At 55.3% G+C, this 18125-nt stretch overlaps 1 protein-coding gene across 1 annotated transcript in view; it reads right to left on the bottom strand.

Moving 5' to 3' along the window:
• Positions 1-9477: 9477 nt before the first annotated feature.
• The window catches only part of CDH22 (cadherin 22), an 86056-nt gene continuing 77408 nt past the window's right edge, over positions 9478-18125 (bottom strand). Inside the window, 2 exon segments of the mRNA XM_055814619.1 lie at positions 9478-12606; positions 14099-14350. Of these exon segments, the coding sequence (XP_055670594.1) occupies positions 12068-12606; positions 14099-14350 (791 nt within the window). The 3' untranslated portion in view covers positions 9478-12067.

Raw genomic sequence — 18125 nt, 5'->3', positions numbered from 1 at the left:
CCAGAGCTCCATCCTTCCTGTGAAGACTACAGCAGCCCTGTGATGCAGGGACTTCCCAGGCAGAGCTGCTCCATCCCCGAGCACCAGCACCACAGCCATGCAAGCCAGGATGGGCACGCAGGTGACAAAAAGTTACTGAGCCGTGGCCAAACTGGCCAGGGCTATCACTCCTCTGGTTACTAGAGACTGTGACACCCCTGTGCAGACCCCGAAGGCACGGTGGGACAGTATGAGGGGCTGACGTGGGCTGCATGGGCATTCAGCTGCCCCTTCTCTGTGAGGAGGGTCCCAAAGTGTGGCTGTCCTGGGGCTCCAGGGGCAGGAGGGGCTATGCCAGCACCGTGGGCATCCCAGCCACACGGTCTGATCAGGGCTCTTGGAGCTGTTGGTGCTGCATTACACGGGAGCTCTAGGGACCACGAGGGGTTGCCCATGAACAGCACGAGGAGGCTTAACTCCCTGAATGAGTCCTGCTGCTCTGTGGTTAGAGAAGATGACTCAGAGGAGCAGTTTTTGAACTCTGAGCTGGAGCTTGCTCCCTGGGGAACAGACCCTGAGTTACCCCCACTCGAGGAGCAAGGCAGGGAAAGACACCAGCTAGCGAGGACAGCCAGGTTGCGGGAGTGACATGGCTGTGGCAAAGCACACAGCGATGCTGGCAAACAGCAAGCTGATCTCCCCATTCGCCCTCATTAGCACGTGGCTGAAAGACAACATGAGTTTAAATTAAGAAGACATCACAATGGTCCCAACTGTGTTACTGTTGTGCTCAGGAAGAGCCTGACAGCTGCTATTTAATATACCTCCATGATCTGTCAGGGCATATGTATGCCGCGCAGCGCGGTGTCTGCCTCTGCACATGCATGCTTCTGCATGGCTGCATGCCTCCACATGCACACAACAGCACCTGCCTCTGCACGCCCCCACCACTGTGCAGGCATGCGTGCAGGGGGCAGGACCGCCACGCTCAGCCCTGCGCCCCAGTGCTGCCAGCCTGTCCCAGGACATAGTGGTATGGGTCTGCTGCTGGGGCAGAAGGGTGTTCCTCCATCACCTTGCTATGGCTCCATGTGTGCCGTTGTGCTGGGCAGTGGGGGTGTGCCCCATGCATGCCTCTGCATGTGGCCATGACACAGCTCTCACACATGCACTCACCTGAACCCCAGTGATCTGTGAGGCAGCTGGAAGGCGGCAGACTGCAGGCTGGTGGAGCCGAGGGGTGGGAGGGCATGGGCTTCTGCGGGAAGACGGTGTCACACTGGGATTGTTGCTGCCAGCACAGCAAAGTGGTGATATTAGCACTCAGTATTTATACTGCGTGTTCCCAGCGTGATGCTTGCTAATGACTCCCACTGACTCAGGGGAGCTGGTGGCTGTCATGAGAAGGGAGAAAAGCAACTTGTTCGTGGGCACAGAGGGAGCCAGCACCTGCGTGATGGGAGGTGTGAGGGTGATGATGCTGAAGGCATGAGCTCACCCCTTTCACCCTGCAGAGACAGGCCGCTGCTTGCAGGGGCTGAGCAGCCCGCTGGTGTCCCACACTGCTGCCTTGCCTGCAAGCTCATCTGCCAGCCCATGGTCCATGCCTGCTGGCCTGCAGAAGCCCAGATCAGTGGCGGCACTTGCCCTTTGTGCCAGGGCATGCATAAGGGCCGGGACAATCTGTCCGGCAGACAGGACGGGTTGCAGGCACTGCACAATCCCACAGTGCCAGCAGCCTGGTGGGTCTTGCACAGAGATGGGATGCCCCCACTAGCCTTGGCCACGCAAGGAAAGCTGTGCTCATGGACTGATTGCTTTGTATCAGGCACTGCCAAGGCCACAGCAGTGACAAATGTTCTCAGCCATGAATTTCCCTGCCAGGCTTGTGATTTCCCCTGTATTTAGTGACAGTATTGGAAATGCATCTGAGTGCATTAAGCTGTTTCAGATGGTATTTACTATGCACCAATACCTGTGCAGGTCACGTGTCAGTGCAGTGAGACCTGCAGGCGCTGCCCTGGCCAGCTCTGGGAACCTTGCGTGGGTATAGGGGAGAGGTGAGCATCAGCAGCCAGGACTCATAGGCTGTGACAGCACAGGGGCTGGGGCTGCCAACCCCAGGTGGCCTGGGTCAGTCAGACCACCAGACCCCTCTGCCTGGGTGCCAGGCACTTGCCACCTGTCCACAAGCAGCAGTGCTTGGGGCAGGAGCCAGGCACCACTGATGGCTTTCTGCATCACCCTCCATTTGGCTGCCCTCAAGGGCAAGGTCTGGAGCCTGACCAGTGGGTGGTCCCCTCACTGCATGGTGAGCAGACACCCCACAAGCCCTGGGAGCATCCTGCACGGCCTGGGGGATGCAGCAGAGAAATAAGTGTGGGAACAAAGTGCCAGGCACCCCTTAATTTCAAAGATGGTAAACGGAAGAAGGAAAGGTCATCTTCCTGGGCCACCTCACTGAAGGAGCAGAAGGCTGCAGCACAGAGCTTAGTGCAGACCTGCTGCCTCAATTATTTATAGGTACCATGGGTAGAACATGTTTTAATGACATTTGTGCTGGAGCTCAGCAGTGCGGATCTGCGCCGAGCCAGAAGGAATATGACAGGGGCTTTACGGATGGTAAAAGCAGCATGCCAATCACAGCGGCATGCTCACCTCAGTCCTTATATCGTGCTCCCCCTGCCCTGCGGACAGCCTGCATGCAGCCCCTGTGATGGATTGATGGGCAAACCCACAGACACACAGTCATAAGTCACCAGGCTTTTTTATGGGTAAATCACAAGTAATAAGCTTTCCCACTAGAATTAGAATGACATCCTGGAAAATTACGCTCTGGTTTTACAGCAGATGATGGAAAAGCAACGGACTCCTCAGAAGGGGGTGCCTGGCCTCCCATCAGGCAGCCGTGGCTGGGCAGGACCTCAGCACCCTATGTTGGGCAGCCCTGGGGAAGCTGTGCCTTGCTGGGAACATTCACCCAGCCACCCCTCTGCCTCCCTGTCTGCACCATGCCAGCCCTCCTCAGACCTGGGGTGGTGCAGACCAGGAGCTGGTTGTGTGGGCACACGCTAGCAGGCTAGGCAAGGATGGGGCAAATGCAAACCTAAGCAGGAGATGAAGGCAACAGGACAGACGTGGAAATGTGACCTGCGGCTGGGCTGCAGTGGCTATGCATACAGGGGGCCATCCTGGACCACAGTGGCCCTAGGGTGAGTGTTGCTGTGCCACTGGATCTGTGCAGCCCTGGACATGACAGACTGCCAGGAGATCACAGCTGCCTCCAGGTCCCAGTAATGTCTGTTGCAGTGGTGGCAGGAAAGGGATGTGTCTCTGCCTAACCTTGTAATCCTGCAGCCACCTTCTCTCTGCAGTTGGTGTGCTGAGGGTCCAGAGGCCAGGGTCCTGGCAGCCAGACCTGGAAGCAGCAAAGGCTCCGACCAAGCCAGCTGGACATAACACACTTCAGCCCCTCCAGCACCTTCCTGGAGAAGAACACAGGACACTGAGCTGTGATGCTCTAGCATCTCCAGCTCACCCGTGCATCTGACAGCATGCCTTGTTCTGGGATTTAAAGCTAATTGGTCCTAGTGTCTCTTTGCATTTCTGCTTGCAGAATGTAATTTTCTTCAGAAAATGCTCTTTTGCAATTACTGTGAATTACACATGAAAAGCAAGCGACCACATATTGATTGGAGCCTAGGAAAAGCACCAGAGCCATTTAGAGTAGATTAACTTTTTTCTGGAAAATGGTTTCACAGTTATTTAAAGAGATTAATCAGTTCATTTCAGGTCATTTACCATTGTTTCTACGGCCTAGCCTCCCCCCAGCACATGGCCTGGAATATCCTCCTTTCCACCGCGGGAAGAGCTGAGGCCTTCCTGGGAGGTGTGCCAGGAGGAGGGAAGGTCCCCCGGTCCCTGTGGGGTGCGCACAGGGTGCTGCTCTCCTGACCAGGACTGCCTGGGGTGGGCGCAGGGGACGCCTCCTCAGATAACAAAAGTACAAGTGCGCTTCGCACCAGGCGCAGCAAAGGGACCAGAGGGCAGCGTTTCTGGGAAGCATCCCCTGCCGCCAGCCGGGCTGGGCAGCAGCTCTGGAAGCGGAGCCTCCAAAGCAAGCCGTGCCCGGACTTGACACACGTGGGCTGAGCGGCCATGCGGAGCTGCACGGAAGGGCTCTGGAGAAAGCTGCAAGCAGCAGCGCACAGCTTGCTGCTGCCCCACGGCCGCCTTGGAGACAGGGGTCTGCCCTCTGCACCAACAGCGTGTGCCGGGGTCCCTCTGGCTCACGGTTGTCGCACCCGCGTGCCCCCACCCTCCTCCTGCTCCCTGCAATGGCAGGGTGGCAAGGTCACCCAGCACCCTGCAGGCAGAGCGGGGCTCCCTCCCTGAAATACTTTAAAGCGTTCTTTTCTTTGGGAAGAAAGTACTGAAGTCAAATGGCTCCTGTGGTGGAATACTTACCAAATGTCAACACAATCTGTGCTACATTATGGCTAAATGTGATAATCTTAACGCCTGGCTTCTTAATGTCAGTGGCACTGAAGTCTGATGGATTGACAGCCAGCCAGAATGACATGCAGCCATAGCTGATAAGGGCTCTCTCCAGGGAAATCACAGCTTTTTAAAGATGTTGGCAGCTACTAGCAAGTACCTTTTTATTTAAAAGGATTACAAGCATTGATTGCACTTCCTGTTTTCTTTTTATCACATTTCTGCACCAAGTGAAGCTTGTGCTGTGAGCTGAGCCTTTCAGACAATTATTCTGGAATAATGAAGGCGTGTCATGTTGGCTGTAATGAGTATTTTCAATGCCTAATTTGCGTGCAGTGTGAAGGGATTTCAAAAGCTCCCTGGTTCCTGGCTAAAGGTGAGTGACTTCTGACCCTGGAGGAAGCTGCTGTAGGCTGACTCAGCTGGGGATAAGTCGGGGTGGATCGTTTCCGTTAGCAATGCGTGCTTCCCCCAGCAGAAGAGGGATTAAAACTACTCCAATTACTGTGGTTAAAACACTAGCAAAGGGGATGCATTCTGCTTAGAAATGGCTGGTGTTTGCAACCCCAGCAAACAGCTGGACTAATTCATGCTCATCTGAGAGCTCCTCTACAGCAGCAGTGGAGACAAGGTGAAAAATCTATGTCCACAAACCCACAGTGTAGCTGGATAGGGCAGTTAACAATCCCTTGAGCCACAAACACTTGCTGTCTCTGGCAACAGATGAGGGATGTCTAAGAACAACTGCTGGGCATCCTAACCACAATCAACTGGCAAACACACCAGCAGAAGTGGCTGATGGGCAGCGTGCCACGCTGCACAGCCCAGGAGGGGCAAATGCTGAGGCACTCCAATGCCACTCCCGTTTTTGCCCTTCCTTCTGCCCAATGTTGCGACTATTAAATGCCAAATGCTGACCTCTGGCCCTGGGGTTCCAGCATTGGTGAGGGCAACGACGAAGGCAGGTGGGACTGAGGCCCTTTGTAAAGTTGGGGCTGGGCAACCACTGTGCTGGGGCCCCTGGTTTTGCTTTGCTGTGTTGGTACCACAGCTGCGTATCCCAACTGCTTCACACTCTGCCCACCTCTGCTTTGCAGCAGATCCAGCTTTGCAAAGCCCAAGGTCTTTCCCTAAATCTGCACTCACTGGGAAAAGGATCACGATGCCGGGAGAAAGCCCAGGCTGAGGTGTGTGAGGAGTGGACAGCCAGCCTGGCTGTGCCGTGCATAACCAGCGTCCTGAGCAGACAACAGTCCTGGCAGGCAGCAGGACTGCCCATTCTCCACTGCACTGCCCTGGCACGCCCAGCAAAGTGAGGGGGAGATGTCAGCCCCACCGACTGACTGCCCAGCAGCAAGATTCCAAGGCCAAGTAAAACTTGATGATTTTGTTTCTCTCTAACTTCTCTGGCTGTGGCAACACTCAGCCATGACAGGTGCCTGGAAACTCAGCTCCTGTCCCTGCCAGTGAGCAAGGAGGAATACCTGCTGCTGCAGACCACAATCCTAGGTCACCTCTGGGATGCTAGAAACACTCCTGGGACAGGCTGGGAGGCAACAGAGCCACAGCAAGGAGAGAGCACGAACTGGAGCACTGCAGCACAGCAAGAAACCCTGACAAGGCACAGCTGCTGCCTGCACTGAGCACAAAAAGCAGAGATGCAAAATTGAGATTATGCTGAGCAGCAAGTCTGATACCAACCCTAAAGGAAGCTCAAGGGCTTGATAAATGAAAGGATACAGGCAGCTGTGATATTAGCTGTGGCAGAGGTGGTTAAAGGAGTCAGCTATCTAGTGACAGAGCAGCTTCCTCAGAGGATATGGGGGGAAAAGTGATCACCTTCCTGAGCAGTGTATTACCAGCGTGAGTGGGAGGCGGAGGCTTACATGGCCTCGCTTGCAGTTACCAGAGATGTATTTTTCTCCTGGGGGTACAGATATCACTGCCCTTTTTTTCATTTCCCTGTAATGATCCCAGTGGATCACATCCATCTTTTGTAAATAACTCTCTGGAGGAGGCTTGGACATCTTGCCTTCTGGAGAGCACTGTGGCTGGGAGCGAAGGCTTCAGAGGTGACTGTTGCAGCATCTCTGTGGTGGGGCTGGAAGTGGAGGTGCAGCATCCAGCTGTCATCGTAACGCAGGGGCACCAACCTTGCAGGACTCGTTCAGGATGTGCCAGTGGCAAATGCCACCGTCTTCTGCCAGCAGGCATCCACAGGCTGCATCCTGTGCGGCGAGGGTCACACCTCAGCCTTGGAGCGGGGTGGTGAGGGGGTGACTTGCCTGCAGGTGCCAGGAGCCCTGTGGAAGGCCATGCAGCACCGTGGGAGCCAGGGCACCTGGGAGCTGCTGCACTTTGCCAAAAATGCTGGACAATGCTGCACCGCTGGAGCTGCCACACTCCTGCGAAGCAGCTGGCCGCAGCAGACTTCCTTCAGGCAAAGAAACACCCGAAGCTGCAGGTGTCAGCACACGGGGCACTGCACGGCCAGGCACCCACCGCTGCCATCACCTTCTGAGCACCCAGCAGTCGCCTCCACACCCACCCGCCCTGCTCCTACGGGAGCCCACTCTGCTCAGCCACTGCCCACTCTGCGCACCCACTGCCCCGCTCCACACGGTCAGACGCAGGTATCGTTAACGAGCTGGGAGCCTGTGGCCCACAGTGCTGCGTGCTCCGATATCAGAAAACTGGCCTGGAAGAGGCATCTTCACACTCAGTGGCAGAGCAGCCCCTGGGCTTGCCCAGCTGGACAGCTCAGCTCCTGCATCTGAGACAGTCCCGTCTCTGGACACCAGTCTGCAGAGCAGCACGGACTTCCCCTCCTGCAGAAGCAAGGAGGACAGCAGCCTGCCCTTGCCCTGCCCTGCAAGGAGTCAGAGGCTACTATGCAACTGCTGGAGAGAAGTTGCTATAGAAAAATTTCCTCAAAAGGGGTTGTGTGGAAGGGGCACGGAGCTCTTAAAACATCTTCACAGATGCTTCTGCAATCAGAGCTCTCATAATCCTCCTCTTTTGTAGTTAAGGGTCTGGTTCTAGCTGGCAATTTGTTGCTTTGAGCTCTCTCCATTCCTCCACAATATCAAGAAGCAAATCCTTCCACACGGCCCAGGCTCATCACACTCAACACTAGGCACTTGTTACCTCCTTTGTAAGGAGCACACTAACCGCAGGTGCTTCCTCTGTCAATGTGGAGTTCCTAGGACAATCCAGCCCACCTGATCCCTAGAGTCCCAACATAACTAGGCTGCTTGTTCGAGTGCCTGAAGCTGGACAGCAGGATTCAAAGAAAGCACATCTCTGTGCTGGCTGCAGCTGGACCATGAGAGTTCTTGCTGCTAACTTGGAGTGCAAATACACAGCAACCATCAGCAGCTCTCTGCAAACAGCAACTGTTCGATGTGTCCTGAAGTGCCGGAGCACACAGCTGGGCATGCATTGCTGACACACTTGCTGTGTGTGGGCAATTAACAGTGGTGCTCGTAAAAAGGCCTCCTCAAGGCTGGCAGCTAGAGACGCACGCGCTGCAACTGTGGGAAGAAAAACAGTGCATACATTGAGATCTGGCAGCACACCTTGCACATCTGAAAAACTCTTCAGCCTCAAGGCTCCTCCCTTCTGTTACAGCATCCCACTGACTGCTGTCGTCAAAGGTCACCAGATGCTTCTTCCATAACATTCAGTGAGTAATCAAGGGAGCAGGATGGGAGCAGAGACACAGGGATGGTGAAGGATACAGAAACAGTTAAAGACCTCAGGGATCAATAAGCCTGTTTCAAAGCGAGGACTGCAAGATGCTATTTAAATGACTGTTGCTTTATGGAGAGGTTTAAATTCTGCCTATGGTGACCTACACTGATACCACCATAGAGTTCTGTACAACCCCCTCTTCCTGTGCCAGCCAGCTGCTGCGTGCTGCACCCAGCCCTCTGCAGCGTGCTGGCACCGCCGGTGGGTGCTGGAGCATTCACAGTGCCTCGGCGAGGCTCCCTGGGCCCCGGGAGGTTCGCGTTTGTTTCCCATTAGTGTCTTGCCATCAAGAAAACCACCAGCAATTGATTTATCTGCGGTCAGGATAGAGCGTCATTTATCTGCATCATTTCAGTATTAAAACTGAGTATGAAGATTTTTTTGCTGCAGCCAGTAACTGAACCCTTCCATAATACACACCATGACCAGCATGAGAATGGGTCACAGTGACAAAACCCGTTGACAATGCCCAGCTGTATTGAAGCTGGGAAAAAGTACAGGAGCAGGATCCATGCTTGTGAGTGATCAACTGGTCAGCTACAAGGCTGTTTGTGACTTCAAGAGAACACTAAAGATGCGCTTTCTAAAGAACATTAAGGAACTCTGTTGGCTGAGAAAGGAAGATCATGAGGATGCGTCATCAGGCTTTCATCACTTGGTGTGCAGTTTGCCTCGTGTTTTTTCTGCCGTTTTTCTGCGGGATGAAGGAACAATGACCCCCTCGCAGGATGAGCTGCTGTTGCTCCCCCACAGGGGCAGCATTTCTGGGACCACACTGAGGAGCCTGTGCCCGGCTGTGGCAGCTCAGACCCTGGATCCCAGCGCTGGGGTGGGAGCAGCCACGGCAGGCAGGCACCACAGCCAGCCTGGGGCGTGCAGCCAGCACCTCCCGCCACTCAAAGCACAACTCGACTTTTTCCTCCTGAGAAGAAAACCAAGGGCATTATTTTTCTTAATGTCCTTCAAATTCAGACAGAAAACCTGACCCTTGTCTTGAAGAAGCTTTTTCTGATGAGTGTTTCAATGAGAAATGGGAAGAAGCCAAGGAAACAGTGTCCTGCCAGCAGGAATGTGCGGCAGGAGGCAGGTAGATCAGCTGCTGGCTCATGGCAGGGAACGGGCTGTGCCATGGCCTGTCCTGTGGCAGGGGAGCCAGCCTGGTCCCTCGGGGAAGGTGCTGATGGGACCACGGTAACAGTGCAATGTGAGGAAACAAAACAAGACAGAATAAGCAAATAAGACTCAAGCTAGACGACAAAGAAATAATTTATTTCCAGGTCCCAGAAAGACCTTGAAAAAATAACAAGGGTGAAGAAACCAACCTTCTAATTTCATTTGGGTAGAGAAAGAAAACCAAAGTGACTCCATCAGACATTGTGGCAGCTGCCAGCTCCTCCTGCCGGGTGCGGGTGGGCAGGGAGTGTGAGGCAGCACTGTGTGGAGCAGCTGGCTCGCTTAGCACTGCGCTCCTCCCGTATTTACACGTGGGACAAATTAAAACGCAAACATGCGTGCATGCGCCCTGGAGAGGACTGGCTGGTTGGGGACGGGGAATAACCCGGTGGGAGGGTTGCTAAACATGTACCCTGTCAGACCCCATCTCCTAAGGACAGAGCCCTGCTATTGCACAACACTTTTGCTAGAGGAAGGGCCAGCTTTGGAGGGGCTCGGGCACAGCTCTTCAGCCCAGAGGGAAAACACGAACACGTTCCTGAGGAAAGAGAGGGCTTTCTTCATCCTCCTGCTCCGGGGTGCAGGGTATAACCTGCCCGAGGTGGCGTGGCCAGTGCCGGCACCCAAGGGCCAGTGTGAAGCAGCCTGTTGGCCCCGCTGCCCCCCCAGCATCATCACAGTGAACCAGCAGCACGCTGGGGCGCAGGTGCCAGCAGTGGGTGCCTGCTGCCTCACTGGGGGGAAATGGAGAGACCCTGAGAAGCGAGAAGCTCCTGGTCCCAGCGTGAAAGCCAAGTTGCAGCTCCCTTGTGGGCAGACGTGGTGGCAGTGGGCAGGAGCAGCCAAGGGCAGGAGCAGTGGCAAAGACCTGTCCTGCCCCTCTCCACTGTCAGGTCGCGTGCTGCAGCCAAAGGACCAACACGAGCAGCCGGGAAGCAAAACACAGTAAAAAAATGAACACGCATGTACATTTACAGTCAAACCTCCAAGGAGAGAAAACACTGTCTGTGGCTAAACTAAAAGGACAAACCCAATGACAAGCCCAGGATATGTCAGGCCTTGGAAGACCTTATCAGTTTCCTATTAATAATATAAATGACATCTTTTTTTCTAACTTCAACAGATAAGGAGCTGCACTAGCCAGCATGGCCTGAGAAGCTGCCCAAGGGTGTTGCTCAATGGAGTTGCTGAATTTATCGTGGGGAAAGTCAGGAGGCTGGAAAGGCGCAGGGCACTGAGCACTTCCCTCCAGCATCATCTGCAGCCTGCATCCCACCAGCCGCCTCCTGACCTGCCTCCCGAAACCAGAGATTTTGTGCGAAGGCAGCCCCACTGTGGGAGCTCATGCTGGTTTCTGGCAGGGCAATGCGCCAGGGTGGGGACATCCCAGGCACCTCGAGGTGTCACAGACCCACTGCCCAGCCTGTGGCAACCAGCTTGGCCACACACCAGCACCAGCAGGATCTGGCTTTACGTGCATGTCCTGGGAATGGCCTTTCTATCGCCAATGGTGATGCTTTGCTGTCAGCTGGGTGTATGCAGGAATTATCCCTCCAAACCAGGAGGCTGGGGTTCTCTCGCACCCTGCAGCATGGTCCTTTAGATGGGACGCAGCTCTCTCCTACCACTGAAGGCCGGGGAGCACCAGCGTCCTGCCCTCTGCCCTGCACAGTTCATGCCGTTTGGTAGGAAGCCAGTGCTGCGCTGAGCACCCTGCAGACCCCAGCCCAGCCGAGGGGCTGGCGGAGCCAACCTGGGGAGTGCCCCTCCATGCCCCTCCAATGGTGCTTCACAGCACCACAGCCGCTCTGTGGCTCTGGCCAGAGCACCGTGCCTCAGTGGCAGGCGGAACACCCCCATCTGTCACTGGGGCCCGTGGGGCACACCGGGACCTTGTAGACAATATCTGCTCTGCAGGGAAGGAGAAAGCCCCTTCAGATCACAAGCATCTTTGATGAGTACAAGAAAGGTCTAAGAACGGAGAGGCGAAGCAATTGCAGCTTAGAGGTGAAGTGAGTTTTGAAGGGAACTCTAGTGCAGCAGTTGCTCTGTGCAGGACGTGACCTTGGAGCCCATATCCAGCCATGCCAGCAGCTGGGCACTGCCAAGGAGCCTGCACACAGAGCAGAGAGCTCCAAAGAGTGACAGAACTTAAGGGGGAAAAAGCTGAACAGAAGTTAAAAGCCTGCTTCCCTTTCCAAGGAAAGCTCTTAAAGAAATCAAAGCACTTCAGATGCTCTGACTCAAGTGACAAAAACAATTTAGACAACAAAAGGCTCCCGGTTTGCTCTTTCTGTCCTGATCAGGGCTCACTGAACACATCAATTTAAATGATAATCTGTGGGGAAGAAGCCCCCTCCAAACTCTCTTGAATTAGATTTTCTCTTTCTTAAATTAATGCACAGTGCTTTAATGGAGACTGGTATTAAGGAGATGATGATGGCCGCAGTGGCTCCTATGGGTGCTCCAGCCTCACTGCATGGATGCCGAGGTGCCCGGGGCAGGAGACAGCTGCGGAGGAGCACGCTGCCTGATGCCCCTCAGCCCCCCCAACAGCCTCCCTGCAGCAGCTGTGGAGCCTGGATGGGGGCACACACTGTCCCCACGTGCCACAGAGCCCAGGTCCAGGAGGTGCCAGGAGCCTCGTGGGGGCTGGGTGGGACGGCTAGGACTCCTCACTGTCTTCCTCACCCCTGCGCCCTGCATACAGTGCTGCCAGCTGCCGGAAACGTGGCCCCCAGGCCCCCAGGTAGGAGAAGTCCTGCTCTGAGCTGCTGGACCAGGTGTTGATGGAGCTCAGGGAAGGCACGGGGGAGTCCGAGCCCTCGAAGGCATAGGTCTGGAACGAGTCATAGGGTGGCACAGAGAGGTCCTCATCTGCCTGTTCCACCTTCCTGCAGATATAGTCTCTGAACATGGAGAAGTCCAGGTCTGGGCTCTGCACCCACTGTGGGAGGGCATGGAGCTCAGAGGCCGAGTTTCCACTTAGGCCCCCCTCTCCTGGCCCCCCACCCCCATCGCCACCTTTGATCTCACTGAAGTCGTAGAGACTGCGCAGGGCTGACATGTCATATGCCTCTGTGTCCTGCTCGCCACCCCCTTCATCGTTGTATTTGATGACATTGTCCCTCATGTCCTCGTCATCCTCGGATGTCAGGTGGCTTTTGTGGTGCCGCTTCAGCGTGAGGATCAGAAGGACCAGCACTGGGAAAGGAAGAGACGGTCAGACGGGCGCAGGGGCTCGTGCAACTGTGCTTCTGTGGGGGTGAGGACAGCCCGTGCGTGGCAGCAGGGTGCAAAGGCACAGTGCCCTCTGGCACAGGGATCCCCACAGCCAAGACTGCCGGCATGCCAGCTGGTTCCTATTAGCCAGGCTCATCAAGTAGCAGCTGTGCTGTGTCACTGGCTTGGAGAGAGGTTTGCCCAGGCTCCAGTGCAGACTAGGAGCTCCCCTTCCCATGCAGCGTGACCGTTGAGACAGGAGGGACAGAAGGATGAACGCTTGGCTGGACAGACAAATGGATGGATTCTGCAGAAGATGAGTAGGAAAAGGGGTGCATGAATCAGCAGCAGCCAAATGTTGGGAGGGTGAATGTGGAGCAGATGGCACAGAGCCTGAGCAATGAGCCGCAGCTGTGTCCTGGATCATCATCCATTCATCCCATCACCTTTAAAGCACCAATGTGCACTTCATTCGTTTGGGCAATTAAGCAGAAATTTGTTTGCACTGCGTTGGAAAACGAAACCAGTGTAAAGTGCACCCTGTGGGAAAGGGTTTTCTAAACGGAGACACAACAGGAGATGGGGAGCAGAGATGTACCAAGGACAGGAGACTTCACTGAACAACATGATGGCTTCCACAGATATCCAGACAGCCCTCAGGAGCTCGCTGTGAGCCAGCACGGGTGCCCAAGGGCTTTCAGCAGCAGCATCCATTACCTGCCCTATGCTAAACCTGAGGGCACTGCAATGCCCCTCTCTCTGAGCCCCTTCCCACATGTGCACAAGCCCACGTTTCCTCTGCACCTTGACACTGTGCTGTGGTAGCCCAGCACAAGCTTGTGCCAGCATGTCAGTGGCAGCCCGCAGCTTTCCCAGGGTGCAGGTCCTGGCCTGGGCAACACTCTGCTTTGCCCGCCCCCCCGGCTCTGCATCCTATCCACATGTTCATGCACACTCTAATGCTGACCCCCACTAGCCTTCCAAGGTAAAAGCACAACTGCGCACCCCACACCTGCTGCCCTTGGCCACCACGCCGGGACACACATGTGCCCCATCTGCTGCAAGACTCCTGCAGTGGGCACAGCACAGCAGCCAGTGAGCAGCTCTTGGCTCCTGCCCATCAAGGTAGGGAGCAAGCCAGCAGCTCTCCACCTCCACTGGGCAGCAGCACACCTGCCTGCACACAGGGAGCCCCGCTCTGGCTGCCCTGCTGCACCCAGCGCCCAAGAACTGGGGCAAACACGGGAACTTCCCCAAACAAACACGGAAGCTTCCCCAAACATGGGAGCTTCCCTGATGATCCCCCACTGGCAGGGCACCAGGCTTCCTGCCCGCCACGCTGCAGCTACCAGCAAGGGCACAGGCAGTAGAGAGGCCAACACTGTGCCCACAGCAACTGCCTGCGCTCGTCTGTGTGATGCTGGATGGAGGAGATGGGACAGGACAGGAGGCCAGGGGACAGGCAGGCACTCACCAACCAGAATGAGGATGCACACCAGCAGCGCAATGAGGGCGCCAGGGCTCAGTGTAGCTGACACAACGTAGGCTGTGCTGTTGCAGGACTGGATGGCCCCATTGCTGTCACAGCCACAGATGCGGATGGTCAGGGTCCCTGTGCTGCTGAGGGCCGGAGGGCCGCTGTCCACCACCAAAATGGGGAGCAGGTACACGTCCTGCTCCTGGCGATTGAAGCCCATTCTCTGTGTGTGCACGGCAGCTGTGTTGTCTGCAGAGAACAAGTAAACCCACAGCAAAGTCACTTTCACAGCAGAGCCAGCAGGACTCGCCATGAGCTCCTCCACGCTCAAGATGAACAGCAGTTGTTCATGCACCAACCCTAGCAACCACCTGAAGAGGGGACAGGATTTCCCTCCTGTCTGTCACAGGGGAGCAGGGAGCACCGGAGGCGGCCAGCTCCACTCCAGCACATGCACCTTCACTGGGTATCTCGGGGCCTGCCCAGCATCTCACCCACCAGCATGCCCAGGGCACAGCAAACCCAACACAGGAGCAGGAGCACATGAGTGTCTGAGCTGTGCTGACAAACAAACCAGTCAGAGAAGAGAGAGGGGGGAGAAAACCTCCCAGAAGACCCTCTGAGAGTGGCACAGAGCAGGAATCAGGATAAAAATTAGTTGCTGACACGGACACCAGCATGGACGGGGGTCTTCAGGTGGCACTGAACCTGCAAGAGCAGTTACTGTTTCCAAACCCAAGCACCAGGGTCCTGCCTCAGCTGGAGGGCCAAACATCCCTAGGACCCTTTTAACATCTGAAGGAGCAGGCAGAGCTCCTTCCAAGTCTCCCAGCTGAGCCAGCTGTACTCCTCCCCATCTGCTCAAACCCTGGTGTTTCAGGGACTCAGCCGGCAGACCATAACCCATCACAATCCCATTAACACAGCCACTTCATGGGACCCTCCAGGGTCCCGGTGTCAGAGATGAACCCAAGCAGCAGCTGCGCCCAGAAGACCTGGAGCAGGGAAGGTAGGAACAGGGACTGAAAATCTGCTCAGCTCACTGCTCATGTGCACTACTCGCTGCCAGCCAGCAGCAGAGTGGGCAGGACAGGACTGAATCGTAGCTGAACAACTGTGGCCAGATGTCAGAAGTTGCTGCTGACTGTCTGCAGTCTTTATCTAATAAAACGTAGATTGGCCGGCTCACAGCAAGGTGCTGCTGTCTACAGATTCTCTCCTCATTGCACCTGATTTATGTTGGACTGGTCCCTTTCCGTATCAATCAGCTCTTCGATCGGAAAAGACATCTATTCTAATTCTGGCTCTTGGGCTGCCTGCCACCACGGAAATTGCCGTGTTGGATCAGGTGCTGCATGGGAGTGCACGGGGCATGGTGAGGACAGGAGGTGAGCCAGGAACAGAGCAGAGGGGCAGTTCCAGGCTGAGCTAGCTGCAGGACTGGGGCAATCCAGCGGCTAGATGGAAGTGGGGCAGATCCCAGAGGCACTGTGCAGCAGCCAGGGCAGAGCACAGAGCCAGCCTACCCCCACAGCTGCTCAGGGCTGCAGGCAACACAGTTTGGGCAGAGTCTGGCAGGACCCCAGTGCTGAGCCCTCACCCAGCTCTGCCAGTACAAACTGGTAGAGGCACAGGTGACCTGGCCGCAGGACTGCAGCAGCCAACTTCAGCAAAGACCAAGCGAGGGCATTCAGGGCAGCCTGGAAGAGCCTGTGCCCCCCATGCTGAGAGGCAGGTGCAGAGGTGAAGCCCACCCAATATGTGCTGGAGCCGAGCACACTCGGTGCAGCAAGAGTGAGGAAGATGGGCTGTCTGTGCCCAGCAGGGAGGCAACAGTGCACGAGCTTGTGCCCAGAACAGCACTCAGCTCTCATGGTGCTAAATACCGGATTGTTGCTTCTTACCATCAGGTTTCTGGACTCAGCCTACCAGAGTTTTCTTGCATTGCCAGAATATGGCCATGTTGCTGGGGAGAGCAGAGCCTTTGGGACTGGGGAGCACTGGGATTCCAGCATAAACAACACAGGGAAAAAGTAATCTCTTCCAGTTCACCGGAGAGCGCAGGTCTGCCTTGGAGAGCTCAAAGTGGGAAAGGCAAGGACACCAGAGAGACCACACCAGCCAACATTTGGAGGCTGCACTGAATGCCACAATGGTGATATTCAAAACCAGATCTTATTCATGTACACAGAACTGTGCTGCAGGTCACTAGAAAAAAATCTCTTCCTTTGGATGTAGCATCTTTTATCCATTAAGAGAATTTTCCAGGTAACCTCACTCATCCCAGCTTGCAGCAGCAGACTTCAGGCAGGCAACATCCTCAGGAACACAGAGCAGAAGACAGCAACAAGTCACATGCTTGTACAAGTTGATCTGGGGACAGTTTGCAGATACTGCATGCAATAGCAGCGCTCTGCCTGCAAGGCTTCAGCACCCAGCACTGACCCACGCTTTGAGTCAGATGTGATCCCAGTGCTGCTGTGTCACCAGCCCATGGAAGGGATTGCCCACAGCAGACAGCACCATCTTTCTGCACCACACACATTGCCTAGCTTCTCTGTACACGAGGCAGGTACCATGGACCCTCTGCCTGAGCAGCCGCCTGGTCCTGCAGGACACCTACCACCACGGCTGAGACTCCTGGAGCAGCACATGGCACCAGCACAGAGGCAACTTGGCACAGCTGTCAGGAGCAGGGGAGCACCAGTCCCCGGGCAGCAGAGAGGCTGGAGCAAGCGTGACAGCCTGCCAGCAGCGGAGTCTGCCGAGAAGCTGCCTATTGCCTACCAGGGATGAGCTAGGAAAAATAATTGTTATGCTAATAATTTACACAAAGGTAACAAGATCTCCTTTGGTGCTGCACCCTCAGCTTGCTGCAGCATAGCACGGAGATAGAAATACATTAACAGCACCATCTGAGCAAGAGGCCAGAACTAACTCCCAGCTAGCCCAGCGAAACATAAGCCTCGGGCAACTGGATCTAGTGGACGTGAAGCCGCAGGACAAATGGGACACAACTTGCTGTGAGTGAGCAAGGCTCTGGTGCTCAGCCCAGGAAGATCGCCTTCACTTTGCACCACACCAGTCAAGTACCCATCCTGAGCTTGTGGCTGGATCCTGGCTCGGAGGATGCCCATGCATACAGCCTTGCTCCTCCCCGTGCTGCCTGGCCCACCTCTGGCACATGGCTTGATGAATGCTTGATGAATGCTGTGCTTGGGAGTGCTCCCAGCACCCGGGGGAGCCCCCCATTAGTGCTGTGTGAATGCAGGCGCAGCACCAGCTCCTCAACTCTCTCGAAACGCAGCAGAAAGCTGCCGACTCCCCTTCTGTTTACAGCCAGCTCCAGCTCCTGTTAGGGACCTGCCACAAGGCATGCTGTATTTTTAGAAACAGTCTCTAGAAACCAAGGGGAAATACATGTGCACGTTGCAGAGAGGCAGCCACTAACTTCATCTCAGCTGAGACTGCCCAGACAGCGCGTTGCACTGCTGAGCCCCCTCACCTCCAAGTACGGGAAGGAGAAATATTTTCACTGCTGAACCCACAAAGCCAAAATAAAGCAGTCAGTACTTAAATATATTTATCAGCAGCACGACAAACAGCTTTGTTCTGAGAAACCTCAGCTCAGGAAGGGGCTGAGGTCTTGCTCTGCAACCCAAAACTCGGTGCTAGGGAGAGGGACAAAAATCACAACTACAAAACACTATTTCAAACATCATGAAATTACATTTGCTGTCTCAAATGGGCTGACATAAGCGCTTCCTACAGAAGAAAGATCTGCAGAAATCTCACACCTGCACCTGTGACATTGCTCACCAAGGTTGGACACCAGACCGCAGGCTGGCAGAGCGGCCCCCTCCAGGCACTGAGACAGCTCCCACCTCCCACGCACCATGCCCACGGATCCCCAGGCTCCCTGGACAACTGTTTTCTCTGTTGGGTGTTTACACCCGTTATTTGCAAACTTCTGTGTTCCCTTCCAAGAAAGATACTCCAGAAAAAACAGTGCTGCTGCCATGCA

Source organism: Falco peregrinus, chromosome 9 (assembly GCF_023634155.1).
Source record: "Falco peregrinus isolate bFalPer1 chromosome 9, bFalPer1.pri, whole genome shotgun sequence".
Lineage (NCBI taxonomy): Eukaryota > Metazoa > Chordata > Aves > Falconiformes > Falconidae > Falco > Falco peregrinus.
Note: the sequence above shows the minus strand (reverse complement) of the source record. Positions and strands in the feature narration are given on the sequence as shown.